Source organism: Camelina sativa, chromosome 4 (assembly GCF_000633955.1).
Source record: "Camelina sativa cultivar DH55 chromosome 4, Cs, whole genome shotgun sequence".
Lineage (NCBI taxonomy): Eukaryota > Viridiplantae > Streptophyta > Magnoliopsida > Brassicales > Brassicaceae > Camelina > Camelina sativa.
Window position 1 is genome coordinate 16215462 of NC_025688.1, and position 16011 is coordinate 16231472.

The window sequence follows — 16011 nt, forward strand, 5'->3', positions numbered from 1 at the left end:
GAAGCTGGTAGACTCGATGAGATGCTCAGGATTGTGGATGAGATGCTAGATGATGACACGGTCAGAGTGAGTGAGGAAATACAAGAGTTTGCGAAAGAAGAGCTGAGGAAAGGAGGAAGAGAGGGAGATCTGGAGAAACTAATTGAAGAGAAAGAGAGATTGAAAGCAGAGGCAAAGGCGAAAGAGTTAGAAGAAGCAGAAGCAAAGAAGAAGAGTCAACAAATTAACATAGCTTCATTAATTACTCCAAAAGTAGTGGAAGCAAAGAAAGAAGAGGCAAAGCTGCAATGGGAAAATGAAAATGGTGGTGTTGAAGAAACCGATGTGGTGGAGATTGCTCAAGGAGTAGAAGCAGGTGGATCAACCGGTCAGGATCTGCCTTCTTGCTGATGGTCTTTTAGTACTTAATTAGAGTCTCTATTTATCTTCCTATTATTTAACTTTATGTAATTAGGGATTTGGTTGGGACAATAAGCTATAATTTGTCTTTTGCTATAATGCAGGTTTGGCAAAATCCTTTTTTCTTTTTCAAGTTTGCTTCTGCTATTTTTTTAACATGTTCTGTAGCAACTTTGGCCATTTGTTTTACTTAATGTCTGTGTATACTTTTCTTTAATAATCTGACAGTTTGAAATTAATAGTGAACGAGATGTTTAGGAACATTGATTTTCAAATTTCCGTACAGGAAACAACAGAAACATATCATGATTAGAGAAAGCCTAGAAAATTATAGATTATATACACACACGGTCAAGTCAAAACCAAAACAAATAAAAAGACTAGAAACGCAGAACCGAAGCTAACCTTTCTATACCAAACCGTTTTACTACCCTTCCAGAAAATTTATTTAAAATCTATATCATCTCTCTGATAAGAAGAGGATTTCCATGGAAAAACATCAAAAGTTAAGCTTGGAAACAACTTTTTATAGTGAAAATAGGATTCCTTCAGGAGGAAGGGTCACTGTCACTTAGAGTTCCATGCGTCTTTGCTTGCTCTCCTTCTATCTGGGTGTGTTCATTTGCTGGGGCACCACAACATATAAACAAATCAATGTTAGCCATAAAAACTTTTCAGGTAGAGATATTTGAGCTTTGAGTTAAAACCGAAACAAAGATATGATCATATAGACGATTCCATGATTTGCTTCAACGGACATATCAAAGTTTGGACTTAGGTTGAAGGATCTTAACTATGATAGAAGAGACATGAGAATAAGTCTCACGACCTAATTTGCCGATGAACTCTGAGTCAAGCATAGAACAAACTCTTCTTTCTTCTTGCCAAAGTTGAGGACAGCATGCTCACGGAGCACTTGCTCTCGCTTCATGTCCTCCAGCGTTTTGTCCTTCTTCCATTTCAGCTCTTTCATTTTCTTTTCTGTCTCATTATAGTTGTCCATTGTGTGTGAAGCAATTGGCTTTGCAAATCTCACGTTCACCTGATCACTGAAAATTGCATTGGTTTTAGAACTTCGGAAAACAGCAAGAAGAAAAGATAAGAACCCAAAGAGAGAGAGAAATAAGGTTTCGGTTTATAAAATTGTGAGAATGTTACCGGTTTCCAAGGTTGATGATCCCCGGTGTCCTGATGATTCCTCCATCCAAAGATACTGCACCATCACTTATGCATGGGAGGGCACTAATCATATCGACCCTTGTTTTGTAAACTTGAAGGCGGGAGAATAGACTGTAGAACAAGGTCTCACGAAGACCATATCCATATGATGTGACACAGAGCAAGTACGCTGGATCGATTTGTATCATATTCACTGCAAATCCGAGAAACCCGGGAGGACACTCACCATTAGGCAATTTTGGTTTCAGAAGATCAAGCCTTCTTTGCGGATCATCAGCTATGTGCTGACCAACATACGGCCTAGAAGTCATCAAATGAAGTCATCAGAAAAGGATTGCAGATGGAATTGTATCTAATTAAATTTGTAATACATCAAAATGATTTAAACAAAATAAGTACCTCAGGTTCTCAAGGCAGATGACATCAAAATTGTCTTCAATCGTTCTGTCAATTGAAGCGCCAAGTCCGTGAAGGCCAGCATTTCTATCAATGTTGCCTTGGTTGTCATAACTCTCTAAAGCTGTAACATTGTCATAATTCTTGCATACAACTGCCAACATCGAGCGCGTCCCTAAATAATTTGACAGAATCCTGCATTTTTAAAATACCACGAGAGAAACTAGTCAGTTTTCAGATTACAAAAATATAGCAAGAAAGGTTTGTCACAATAGAATCTGTGACACTGAGAATTTGAAGGTAAACTGAAAAAAGTGACAGTGAAAAATGGAACTAACTGGCTGAGGTTCTCATCATTGACCTTCGCAAGTTTCGCTACAACACCAACAACACCTTTTGTCTGCATCCACTGAGAAGCCTGAGCGCCATGACTAGTCTCAACTAGACCTAAAACTCCAGCAGCTGATTTTTCGTGGCGAAGGATCTGTTCATTAATATCTTCACCTTGAAGATTGGCATCAGAGTTTTCACTTGTAGGAGCAGGAGACGAATGAAGCTTGCTCATATGAACTGCAAAAGACATTTGTAATTCACAAGAAAATCTCAATCCACAAAACAACAACAAGTAGCTGGCATGCAGCTATATGCAAGGAACAAATAGATCTCAAGAACCTTGCAAGTCGAGGATTGCTTCATCCAATTTGGTTTTCTGAGCCTTGAGAAACTTGAGATTATCCTCATGCTGTTTGATTTTGTTACCCATAACTTCAAGATCAGACTGAAGCCTCTTGGAATTGAAAATAGCAAACTCAGCTTGAGCAATGCCTCCTCCTCCTACTCCTCCATTCTGAGTTTCATTTCTTGGAACTGGTGAAGATTGGTCCGACCCCATCATCATCGGTGATGGATCTCGAACATTCGAAGGAGTGCTCTGAAACGAAATCTACAATTCAATACAACAAACAAAACCCTGAATCAAAATCCACTCTATCATAAACCTAACTCTCAAATTCGTGTAAAATCTATAAACCCTAAAAAATTTATCCAATGTGGGCCGCATGCAATAAAAAAGAAACGAAATTTCGAGAGTAGATACAGTAATATACAAGAAATTTCGAGTCTTTCGTCTCCAGATTCACAGAAATCGCAGAGAGATGTTGATCGCGTAAGAGAGATTATAGACTTTAAAGTTCAGATTTTTACGAGTAATCACGGTGAGATTAAAGAGAGATTCTTCAACTAACCTGATGACCAGACGGATACATTGCTCCCACAGCTTCAATGTTATCACCGGAGAATCTCTCTATCTCTCTCACTCTCTCTGCTTTGGCTTCTTCTCCGGTCTCACCGAGTCTTGCGAGGATTTGATTTTGCAGGTTTTTTTAGTCTTCTTCTGACATAAAATCACAATTGGTGTGACGTTTTGTAATTAAAAATATACCCAAAAAAAAAATGATAATAAAAAGAAAAATACTTTCTTTTTAGAGAATCTGGAAAATACCNAAATGGAACTAACTGGCTGAGGTTCTCATCATTGACCTTCGCAAGTTTCGCTACAACACCAACAACACCTTTTGTCTGCATCCACTGAGAAGCCTGAGCGCCATGACTAGTCTCAACTAGACCTAAAACTCCAGCAGCTGATTTTTCGTGGCGAAGGATCTGTTCATTAATATCTTCACCTTGAAGATTGGCATCAGAGTTTTCACTTGTAGGAGCAGGAGACGAATGAAGCTTGCTCATATGAACTGCAAAAGACATTTGTAATTCACAAGAAAATCTCAATCCACAAAACAACAACAAGTAGCTGGCATGCAGCTATATGCAAGGAACAAATAGATCTCAAGAACCTTGCAAGTCGAGGATTGCTTCATCCAATTTGGTTTTCTGAGCCTTGAGAAACTTGAGATTATCCTCATGCTGTTTGATTTTGTTACCCATAACTTCAAGATCAGACTGAAGCCTCTTGGAATTGAAAATAGCAAACTCAGCTTGAGCAATGCCTCCTCCTCCTACTCCTCCATTCTGAGTTTCATTTCTTGGAACTGGTGAAGATTGGTCCGACCCCATCATCATCGGTGATGGATCTCGAACATTCGAAGGAGTGCTCTGAAACGAAATCTACAATTCAATACAACAAACAAAACCCTGAATCAAAATCCACTCTATCATAAACCTAACTCTCAAATTCGTGTAAAATCTATAAACCCTAAAAAATTTATCCAATGTGGGCCGCATGCAATAAAAAAGAAACGAAATTTCGAGAGTAGATACAGTAATATACAAGAAATTTCGAGTCTTTCGTCTCCAGATTCACAGAAATCGCAGAGAGATGTTGATCGCGTAAGAGAGATTATAGACTTTAAAGTTCAGATTTTTACGAGTAATCACGGTGAGATTAAAGAGAGATTCTTCAACTAACCTGATGACCAGACGGATACATTGCTCCCACAGCTTCAATGTTATCACCGGAGAATCTCTCTATCTCTCTCACTCTCTCTGCTTTGGCTTCTTCTCCGGTCTCACCGAGTCTTGCGAGGATTTGATTTTGCAGGTTTTTTTAGTCTTCTTCTGACATAAAATCACAATTGGTGTGACGTTTTGTAATTAAAAATATACCCAAAAAAAAAATGATAATAAAAAGAAAAATACTTTCTTTTTAGAGAATCTGGAAAATACCACTATTTTAAGTTTTTTTTTTCCAAATTTATCACACAAGTTAAAATATTCCAAAATTAGCACAAATTTATATATTATTTATTTATATTTTTTAATTAATTTATCTCTAATTTCAGTTTTTCTCCTACATGTTCTAATACTTAGCTCACTTCATCATTTTTCCTCAGCTCTTTTTCTCTCCGCCATCCCAAAAAATCATAAGATATAGTAATCCGTCACTCACACAGCTTAGATCCCTTTCTCTCTTCATATCCACCATAATCGAGACCTAAAGCTTAACAAAAACAACCCTAACGAATCCCAAGAAGCCTTTGTCTCTCCTTCGCAGCGTGATGTTGACGGTGATGACTGATCGAAGCTACCCGAGTTCTCTTTGGTAACATGAAGAACTCCATAATTTGCTGATTCAGTCTGTACTCAATTTGCTTCCGATAGTGATGTTGCGTCCTCTCTTCCTTTGCTTTGTAATTCTCTCGGTTCTGATGGTGATAACGATGAAAAGATTGAGAATGAGATGATAGTTAAGACACTTGAGATTAAGAGGAAAGCGATGAAGGAGTTATCAAAGAGTCTTTGGTGAAAAAAAACAGATTTGGGATTAAGTATGCGACTAATGTGACCGATCGTTTTGATAATGTGATGATTGAAGCTACGACGTTGAAGTGGTTGCCAGAATTTCAGAGCCGAAGTACACTCTTTGTGCTAGGACGGTTATAGAAGTCTCCAGTTTTGTGCCTCTTGTCCTTAAGCTTCATTTTTTTGGTGTTACTTAGTAGTGTTTATTAGTGCCTATAAGGTGTTCGATGGTTGGTCTCTAAGAGAAAACAAATTAGTTTTTTCAGTAATTTGAGCATAATGAAGATTAATTTCATGATTAACTGAAATTATGTGGAATTGTATGAAATCATGTTTGCCATAGAATTTGAACTTTGCCCAAATAACAGTGTCATGTGTTTCTGTTTGCACTTTGTTTTAATAGTGAAATATATGAATTAAGGAAGAATTGTATGAAATTTGGGAAGGATTTACAAAATTCAGGATGACTTTCATAAAACAATTGGATTTCCTAATATCACAAAAATGAAAACATTACCCCTTGCTTATGGAGAAATCTACTAATATTTGACAAATTGAAGCAAAAGACACAAAAATATAGAGTTAGAAACACATTTATATGAATTTAGGGAGGTTCAATAAAATTGAGGAAAAACTCCTTGAAATTCAGGATGATTTTCATAAACATAATGGTTTAAAGATTACATGAAGCTTCTTATTCCAATCATTATCTACAACAAGAGAGCCAAGCTGATACATAAGGCAAAACATAAATAAAACATTCAAAAACTCATTTCTTTAAATTTACGAAGAATTACATAATGTTTAGGAAGTGTATCATCATATTTAGGAAGACGTTCTTCAATTTTAGGAAGGTTTTCCTAAATATTCAGAAATCCAAAAAAAAAGATATGTCGTGTTTACATTCCGTCTCTCATATCTGACCCAATCACCTTCGGTCATAGGTTTAAATTGAGAACCATCTTCTTGATTCCTTCCCCACAAACCACTTTCCTCGTTCTCTTCCTTTTCTCCTCCACCACCACCGCCTAACCAAACCTCACCACCGTTGTTTCCGTCAAGAACATCGCCAAAGTCTATCTTGTACCGTTTAGGAAGGTCTTCCTAATTTTTCTTTCTCTTCCTGCTCTCTTCTCCCATGCCTGCTAGGAACTATTTACGGATCCCTTCCTAAATTTTCAACAATGCTTCCTGAATTTTAGACAAGGCTTAATTCAATCAATTTTCCTAGTACAATGTAATGTAATGTCAATATCTATGTGTCATTGGTGAATCTCAACCACAACTGGTAAGGTAAAGCATTCTTCACTCAATCCAATCTGTTTACTAAGTAGCAATAGAGTGACACATATCAAAACACAATCTACTTAAATCAAAACCAAACTTTGTTAAATAAAGATTGGAACCTATTCAACATACCTCATGTAGCAACAACCATCTCTCTCTTATTGGTACAAAGAGTATCTGCAGAATCTGAAAAAAAAAATCATAACTTAAAGCAGGATTACAAACTTCACAAGCTAACATAAATCAAGACAACTTACAATTTTTCTACATCTAATAAAGAAATCTATCTACCCTTTTATGGATAACAAAAACCCACACAGCAAGATCCAATTTTGAACACAACAAACACTTCAAGCTCTCATTTTTATCCAGATTGAGTTTGTTCTACCAACAATATTCATACCATTCATTAATCGCAATTTCATAGATGAAGAAGATAAAACACACAGAAAACTAACAATGGTAAAAAAATTATCAACTTTTTGTTTACCTTTGGTAGTGGTCTTCTTCTTAAAGATGTTCATGGCGTCTCTTCTTCTCTCTTCTCAAATCGAAATAGTGTACAATGAAGAAAAAAAACCTTTGTTTCTTCATGTTTTTGAAGAACCCTAAATCAGAAAACAAAGTGATCTGAGTGAGGATGATGAGAAAAGGCAAAAGTTGTATGCTTTTTTTTAGCTTCTCTCTCTCCCTCTACCCATCAACAAATTGTGCCATGGATTCAAAAATAGTCTAAACCAACACGATTCACCAACCATAAATGTTCGATTCAATCTCAAGCCAATTGTAAAATCATGGCTGGAATAATTTAAGAGTAAGGGTACCTAAAGAAGGTTTTGGCTGAGAACGGAGTAACATAGTGAAATCATGGCTGGAATAATTTAATGGCGTAGCTTTTTCTTCTTCTTCTTCTTCTTCTTCTATCTGAGATCGGAATTGATACGCGTCACCGGAGCTTTGCCGCGACCATCGCCAAAATCTTCAGTGAAGCTATCAAAATCGCAAGTATTATAATTAATTTTATTATTTAAAATAAAATGAATAATGCTAATTTTGGAACATTTGAGCGTATGTGCTAACTTTGGAAGAAAAACTTAGATTAGTGCNGGTTTTTTTTTTTTTTTTTTTTTTTTTTTTTGTTGTCAAATATTATTTTGGAAATTTGGCTGAAAATGTCAGTTTCGAGTAAAACTTTCTTAGAAATGTCAGTTTGATTATTGTCTTGTGAAAGACGAAAGTACCTCTTAATGGTAAAGGCGGGTAAATTCAAATGATCGACGTTAATGCTGATGCGACACATATTAATGGTAACGAGTCTCGGTCAATTAAGTGTTTTAGTGTGTTAAAAAAGAGTTAATGACAGTTAATGATGCCATTGTTTAGGAGTAAACCTAAACAGATATGAAGAACACGATTGGTGAAGAGAAGGTGGAGTTAGTGGTGGTCGAAAAATCGAAGGTATGTCTTCCCATTTAATATGGGCATTTTCCAAAGAAACATGTCGTAGCATTTAATTTGGCCAGTTGCGAAAGAACGTTATTTATGGTTGGGGGAAAAACTAAAATTCTCTTGCATTAATTGTGGATAATTTTTTTTTTCATGTTTTTGCAATGGTGCAAAAAGGAATCAAACGACGGGTGGGGAAATGATTCAAGCTTAGGTTACAGGAATGGGAAGAGGAAATGATTGGAAGAGAAGATGAAACCAAAGAGAAAGAGGAAGGTGAATTCGAAGACAGTAATTGATGATATTGTAGAAGGATCTAATACTCGTTGAAACATTGTGGAGGGGGGAAATGAACAAGATGCAATGGACATCTTAGTGGATTAGTATGAAGAGACAAATGGGCTATCAGGCTCAATATTGAGAAATTTGACAGAAACTTCACCCCAGATAGAAGAGTATGAGGGTCCAGCCGAGATGTTCGACTATGCTGACCTAGGAGGTGAAGCATTGAGGAGCTCTAAGGATGAGCCAAATTATAATTTTGACAAGTGGACATAACAGGTTAACAAAGAATACCTGCCTGAATGGGATCCTTACAAAGGAAGGGTGGAGAGGGAAATGGAACCCATAGGTTTTGGACTTGGATAGAGTTAGACGAGCAGTTGTGGGATCAGGACGTCGATATGTTGGTATGTTGTCCACAATCAATGCAACAGGCAATAGACAAGTTTGTCAAACAAAAATGCCAACAATTTGTCCACCAGGAGATGAACATCTACCTTGGCTGTTGGATGTGGTCCACCAAAGGCACAACATTACCAGTGTCTGCGTCCTCATCTGACCTGCAATGGGGAGAAGTTGGTATGTTGTTAGTAATGGACCAAACAAAAAGACAAAGGAATGACATAATATTTATGGACATATACAGTGACTGTTGATTCTGGTCCACCAAAGGATCAACCTTTCTAGATGGACCTGCGTCGTCATGAGACCTGCAATAGGAAGATTTGTTGGTTCTTGATTCAGATGGGCCAACCGGATATGATCCACTCAAACGAACGAACAACACAAATAGTAATGGTGGACATATATACCTTGGCAGTTGGATATGGTCTACCAGAAGCACCACATTTCTAGAGCATGAGTCTCCATCAGACCTGCAATGGGGAGTGGTTGGGATACTATTACTAATAGACCAAGCGAATATGATCCCTCCAACGAAAGGAAGGACATAATGATGTTGACATATACCTTGACTATTGGATTTGGTTGTCAACGACAAGAGGTAGACCAATACCAGTGCCTTTTTCTTCATTAGACTTGTGCGGAACAATAAACAAATTCTTCAGACCCGAGTGATATAAACAACTCAATCGAAGAACATGTTAATTGTGGACAATCATCTATTATGATGTATTTGGTCCACCATTTTTCAGAGATACATGGTTTGGAAGTTATTTTGGTTAACATACACAGTAAACAATAGATAAAAACTAAGAACGTTAGATGTGGTGGACAAGAACCTGGTATTTTGGATCTGGTCCATCAAATGAGATGACCTGTAAGACGGACATCATGTGTTGTTAGAAGTGGAATAAAGTTGGAAACGGTAGTCCGATATGGTGGACCATATTAATTAGAGGAAATAAATGTTGGACTAGTACCTATGATGTTGGATCAGGTCCTCCGCCTTAGATGACCTGCAGGGTGGATAACGTTTATGTTACAAAACAACCAAAATCGACCTAACATAAATGGTTTACCTATTATGTCGAAGGCAAATAACATTAGTGGACAAAACCTGGGATGTTGGCTCTTGTTTACCAGATCGGTTGTCCTGTAAAATGTAACAAAGTTTTTTGTGTAAAATGACACAAAACACCAAACAAAGGAGACAAGATTTTGTTGGTAGACAACTGATTTACCTATGAACGACGGTGGTGGCTAGATTTCTAGCGCTAAGAACGGACGCATCTAACTCAACATTAAAACAAATTTAAGCAAGGGTAAAGGATAAGTACACGATAACATAAAGCCAAAAAATTGCAAAATAGTTCACTATCATACCAAGCGTCATATTTTTGAACACCATAACTAGTCTGCGGGGCTTCCCCTATTGCGGCAGATGGAAGCAAAGCTGGAGGATTAGCCTGTAGAAATGTCTGGATAAAAAATTCATCACTCACAAATGCTCAATCTAACGGTTTGTCAATCGCTTTCAGAAGATGAAAAGTCGATACTCGGGGAAGTCAGAATTATGAGAAGAGAGAGAGTCAGAATTATGAAAAGTCGACCATTGGTTTGTCTCGCCGAAGTATTGCATTTACCGATGAAACAATTAGCAATTCTTCCTACTTTATGTCACCTTTCTCAAAACAAAAAAAAAAATAAAAATAAAATATCTCATATTAAAATGCTTAAGTTTCGCGTCTGATGAAAGAAGAGCATAAAAGTCTTCTTACAACCCCTGTGTGACAAACGGAAAAGATGTTCTCATAAGTGACATAACTGAGAAAGTTTGCCGATTCGGCTAATTTATCAAAAATTTATCTTTTTTTATAAAAAAAAAATATTTTCTTTGATGTATTTTAATTTTAATTTGTCTTTCTTCATCCAATTATGAAGCTTTGTTTTTGGATTTGAAAAATTAATTCTCGTGTTGAGAGGAGGTGGTTAATGTATCTCATTTATATGTGTTTTAGAGAAGAGTTCTTCTTATTTTTGAAGGCTTGTGTGTTTCGTAAATTTTTAATGGAATTGCTTATGTTTTTAGTTTAAAGGTTCGTCACATTTAATTTTAGGTTTAAGTTTTTCCACCTTGTTTTAGTGTTTTTTGTTTTTTTTTATTAAGCTTAAATTAGGAAGTATTTTTGTTTTCCACCAGCTATAATTATTGGAACTTTTACATCGTTCACCAACTTAAATTTCGTTTTTTGAGCTTTTATTTCATCTTTTGATACCAAAAACTAGTACATTAATTAAATTTCAGATGACAAAAGAAAAAATAAGTATTTTAATTTTATTCAATTTAGTCGTTAGCAAAGTACTGTGTCGTCCTTTTGTTTTTATTTATATGAAGACAGTGTTGGCAAAAATGAAAGGCCCATAAAGCTTTGGCTATGTGCTTCATACTTTTCCTTTATGAGCCTGAGTGCCTGACTATGTCACTTTTGTATTCTGAGTTCGATACCAATACGATACATGTCACACCAGTTTTTCATCTTATCTAACTGGTTTCGACATGCTTTAGGTTCGTACGGAGAACTATCTATGTGTGTATAGATATTGTCGAACGCCGTGCGGCTTTCCATACAGCAAAACATGTGACATGATGTTATGTTTTTCCCCTTTAAATGCTATATATACTACATTGTATATGTTGTAACATTTATAAGAAATGTTGAATTTAATCTTTATTTACATCAGAAGAAAAAAACACAGCTCTCTAACAATATTTTGATGCATGTATAAAATATAGTTTAGCTACTCGTGTGGATGTATATATATAAGACTCATATGAGTAGTGAAACCGAGTGGTGGTCCAATTTGGAGTTGGAGGTGGTGTAGGTCTTGGGTCCTCCATAAAGAAGTTAGGTCGCCGTTATTAAAACAACTGCACATTGTCATATTTGTTTTTTTGTTCTTTTAAATCTGATTTAGTTCACATTAAAAAAAAACATTAATTGGGTGTCATCTATATTATTATTTTTGAAGTACATTTTGTGTTATGCCATTAAAGTTTTGGTTGTTTAATTTATTTTATTTACAATATTAACCCCTAACTATTTTCCTAAAATAACAATTCTTGGAAACTCATTTAATGGAACTATTTAAATCGGCCTAATTTGATACATTTATTGCCATAAATATCTTGACAATATCTATACATTTCCGATTTTTCCAAAAACAATTCTACGCATTAAATTTTTAATCCTGTAAAAATCTCCAAACATATTGTAATAGACCTTTAGAGACTGTATCATCTCTTAAATTTAAATGACATAGCCGAGTTTGAGTAACAAATGATTACAATAGCAATAATTGTTATACAATTAATAAAGTTCATAAAAACGAGAACCCAACTTTAGAAACTCAATAACCGGGTATATTTAACTTTAGCATCAAGAAAAACATTTAACATAATATATACCGTGTTAAGAAACTGAATATTATTTTGCGATAATGTTATCAACTCAAATAGAAAAACACTAAAGTCTCTCTTTTATTATTACGGATCGTAAACTCCTTGCTCATCAAGCATTTTCCATGTATAAATATCAACTTCACAAACGAAACACAACACACCACCAAAACCACTAATACAACAGTTTTGAAACACAGGTTAAACCACTAATATGACGGTTTGTTTTTATATAGCGGGACATGTTATTAACATGACAGTTTGCATTAACATTAGTATAAATATAAAATATTATTAATTCGGTTTTGAAACACGAGTTAAAACTTCCTTTAATTATTTGGTCAATACCACTAATATAAGAATATTAGACATATTAAATCAGGGTAATTTAACTAAAATTTTGTAAAACAATTAAATCATTGGTAAAATTATGACTTAATCCGACTATAGCTTAGAAATTACATATTTATGTATTTATGTCCCCTAATATTGTTCTAATAATTGACAATCCAAACAAAATTATTATTTAATTAAACAAAACAAACTAAATATAAAAAACAAAAAAATAAAACATTATTATTTTTAAAAAAATTGGTCTGCGGTATACCACAGGTTAAAATCTAGTTTTTGTCAAATTCCTAAGGTAGGTGAGTCAATTCAAAATACAAATATCTTTAAAAAAAATATAAACTATGCAATTAATTAATTAACACTTTGAACTTAATAGTCGACCAGACTTATACTAAATAGTCAATAAGAGAAAAACAACTTAAGTAACAAAAACATTTTGGTCAGATCCATGCATTGTGTTTCGAAAAGTAGTAGAAACATTTTTGGTGTCTTACGATGCTCTTTATTTCTCAGATAACTCTCAATAAAGTACTGAAAGACTTTGTTGCGACTTGCCAGTGTCGTAGACTTATACGTTTGTCATTTTCTTTTTGCACAAAGCCATCCAAAATCCGTTGTGATGTATCATAAACCAGATGTTCGATACTTTATTCTTGCTTTCTAGTATACTGAAGGAATGTTGTACATTTGTATGCAACAAAAAAGCAATAACTATCGTATTTTAAAGCAAAATTAATGCATTTTTTCTCCTTGATCTAAATATTGACGAAAATACTCAATGCGAATGGAAATCGAAAATATTGTTGTGAGGAAACTTGTGTAAATTCTTGAAAGGATTATCAATATATGTGTTCAAGAAGAACAAGACTTTGCCAATTGTAATAGGTATTTAGTAAATTGATAAAAACCTAATTAAAATGGTTGTAATAACATGATGAACAAAAACATTAAAAAAATAAACTGATTTGGAGCATGACAAGTCACAGCAGTGGTAAAACTAGGTAGGAACTGTGTTAGGATAAAAAACACAAAAAGATCAACAACTAAAGAGGTGGCTGTTGGATTGGAGCACATCCGTTTATCGAAGTTTGTATCTCCACAACCACTACTCGAGAGCGATGAAGATGATGAAGTGTTGCAGTTCAACATTGACTTAAGTGATATTGTTTCATCTTCTCAGTTTTGCAATGCCTAATCGACTTTTTCATTTAATAATACAATAACCAAATGTTGTAAGAAAAATATATACATAACCAAATTTGAAATTTTGATTTGTAATTTGTAACGTATCAAACATTTTTTTGTCAGTTTGTTTATATATTATATTGTTTCGGATAAATCTATACTCATGTCACAAATGTTATAAATCATATAAATCATAGCTTTTTTAATGTGTATTAATGATTATATGTATGTGATCCAAATTTCTTTTGACTATAAACTAGCTGATAAAACGAGAAATATAAGTTAATTATATCATATCTATTTTCAAACTTTTTTCTCACCGACATACAAATTAGGAATATTATTCAAAACTGAATTTGATCAAGATAATTTAGCTCATCATGCACTAAATTTATTTGTCGAATATAACCATAAATTCTTGAAATATGTCTCGGTGTCAACTAGAAAATTTCTCTGATTACTACATCTCCGAAATATAAATATATCTTATCAGAAATATATATATGTAATTAACAAATATAGAACTTAGGTCAATTTTTTTTTTTTTTTTTGTGTGTGTACAAAGAACTTAGGTCCACAAGTCCACAAATTTAAAAGAAAAAAAGTCAAATATTTTTTAAATATAACAAAATATATAAATGCAGAATTCGATCATTACAAATGTCAGAAGACATAATACAAAAGAAAAAAAATGCGATTGGCCTTAAAATAAGAAAAGACAAAAGTAGAGAAAACCTCGTGAACTTCGTAAAAACACTTAACGGCGTTTAACCGAACCCCACGTGACTCCGTTAATGATTTTCATTTCATTATCGGTGGTAAAATGAGTGAGACATCTCCTCTCTTTCTCAACTTATGTCTCTCTGTGACTTCTCTCTATCTCTCGCCTCTTCTCATCTCTTCTCATTCTCTCTCTCTCTCTCTCTCTCTCTCTCTCAACTTCAAGAATTGCTTCAAATGGTTTGATCATCACATTGCACAAACATGTAAGTTCCTAAATTCACATATATGTCTAACTTTTACACATACTGATCGCATGTTGTGGTATAATATTCTTTTACAAAAAAAAAAAATGTTGTGGTATAGTATTACATTGTTATACATTCTAGTTTTGACTATTTCTGAATTGGTTTGGCTATATATTGCAGTATTTACAGCAACTTTTTGGAATCTTTAAACATAATTACGAATTTTTCATTAATTGTTCAGTAGTAGCTAGTAAGAGATCGCTTACGATCAAAGAGTTTTACTGGAAATTATGGGGAAGAAAGGGAGTGGTGGATGGTTCTCCACGGTGAAGAAGAAAGTCTTCAAATCCTCTCCTAAAGATTCAAAGGTTCTAATCACACCTTTAATTTTTTTTTTTGTCAAGCACAATAGTTATATATACATAAATTTTAATGTATGTTAGAGAAATTAGGCATTAAGNCAAACATGTAAGTTCCTAAATTCACATATATGTCTAACTTTTACACATACTGATCGCATGTTGTGGTATAATATTCTTTTACAAAAAAAAAAAATGTTGTGGTATAGTATTACATTGTTATACATTCTAGTTTTGACTATTTCTGAATTGGTTTGGCTATATATTGCAGTATTTACAGCAACTTTTTGGAATCTTTAAACATAATTACGAATTTTTCATTAATTGTTCAGTAGTAGCTAGTAAGAGATCGCTTACGATCAAAGAGTTTTACTGGAAATTATGGGGAAGAAAGGGAGTGGTGGATGGTTCTCCACGGTGAAGAAGAAAGTCTTCAAATCCTCTCCTAAAGATTCAAAGGTTCTAATCACACCTTTAATTTTTTTTTTTGTCAAGCACAATAGTTATATATACATAAATTTTAATGTATGTTAGAGAAATTAGGCATTAAGTGGGCTATTTAGAAGTATCATGAAGAGGATCTTCATAAGAAACCATTGTTATAGCATAAAGAAAGAGACAATAAAAGTACAAATATACATAACGTTTTAATTTCTAGCAGTGCTAACGAAACATAACTTGAATGATAAGATATAGCTAATACGACCGCATAACTACTCCTTCATTAGTAAGCAAATTTGTTTTAATGTCTTTTTCTTCTTGATTGAAAGCAATTTCCATATTAATTACATACATAACTATTTTTGTTGCAATGAACCATATATTTTCTTATTTTTGTACCTGTTTTATGAGGATTCGTAAACTATATTTACGTTTACTATAGCTTAAAAGGGGAAAGCAAACTATACGAACTTTCATCTTATAAATGTATGACAAGTTGTGTTACACAAAGTAAATGTTTAGACCGTACCTATTTATTAATTATAAGCCGAAAAAGATTGGTCCCCTTGTGAAAGAGATAGACTAAGAAGGCTCCTTATAAGAG

At 34.2% G+C, this 16011-nt stretch overlaps 3 protein-coding genes across 11 annotated transcripts in view; 2 read left to right on the top strand and 1 right to left on the bottom strand.

Annotated features, from left to right (window-relative positions):
• LOC104780748 (pentatricopeptide repeat-containing protein At3g49240) overlaps positions 1 to 526 on the top strand; it is a 2443-nt gene extending 1917 nt beyond the window's left edge. Inside the window, exon 2 of one of the 3 annotated variants that reach the window (XM_010505272.2) lies at positions 277 to 526. In XM_010505272.2, coding sequence (XP_010503574.1) covers positions 277 to 390 — 114 coding nt within the window. In that variant the 3' untranslated portion in view covers positions 391 to 526. Of the gene's footprint in view, positions 1 to 42 lie in introns of all 3 variants that reach the window. The other 2 variants (XM_010505273.2, XM_010505271.2) reach the window with 2 other exon arrangements.
• LOC104780749 (protein DEFECTIVE IN MERISTEM SILENCING 3-like) lies at positions 709 to 4560 on the bottom strand. Of its 5 annotated transcripts, none has more exons than XM_010505279.2 (7): positions 4397 to 4560; positions 3825 to 4083; positions 3491 to 3722; positions 1978 to 2169; positions 1558 to 1878; positions 1194 to 1448; positions 709 to 1024 (listed from the first exon to the last, which is right to left on the bottom strand). In XM_010505279.2, exons 1-6 carry the CDS (start codon positions 4415 to 4417, stop codon positions 1229 to 1231), a joined length of 1245 nt encoding a protein of 414 aa, XP_010503581.1. In that variant the 5' UTR covers positions 4418 to 4560; the 3' UTR covers positions 709 to 1024; positions 1194 to 1228. The 5 variants fall into 5 exon arrangements, with proteins under 5 accessions (XP_010503581.1, XP_010503579.1, XP_010503580.1 ...); XM_010505277.2 differs by having other exon boundaries at positions 716 to 1024; positions 3825 to 4095; XM_010505278.2 differs by lacking the exons at positions 3491 to 3722; positions 3825 to 4083; positions 4397 to 4560 and adding exons at positions 2313 to 2544; positions 2647 to 2905; positions 3219 to 3381 and having other exon boundaries at positions 716 to 1024.
• The window catches only part of LOC104780751 (protein IQ-DOMAIN 1-like), a 6044-nt gene continuing 4536 nt past the window's right edge, over positions 14504 to 16011 (top strand). The window contains exons 1-2 of one of the 3 annotated variants that reach the window (XM_010505282.2): positions 14504 to 14625; positions 14849 to 14975. In XM_010505282.2, coding sequence (XP_010503584.1) covers positions 14898 to 14975 — 78 coding nt within the window. In that variant the 5' untranslated portion in view covers positions 14504 to 14625; positions 14849 to 14897. Of the gene's footprint in view, positions 14626 to 14848; positions 14976 to 15279; positions 15426 to 16011 lie in introns of those variants that run through there. The other 2 variants (XM_010505283.2, XM_010505280.2) reach the window with 2 other exon arrangements.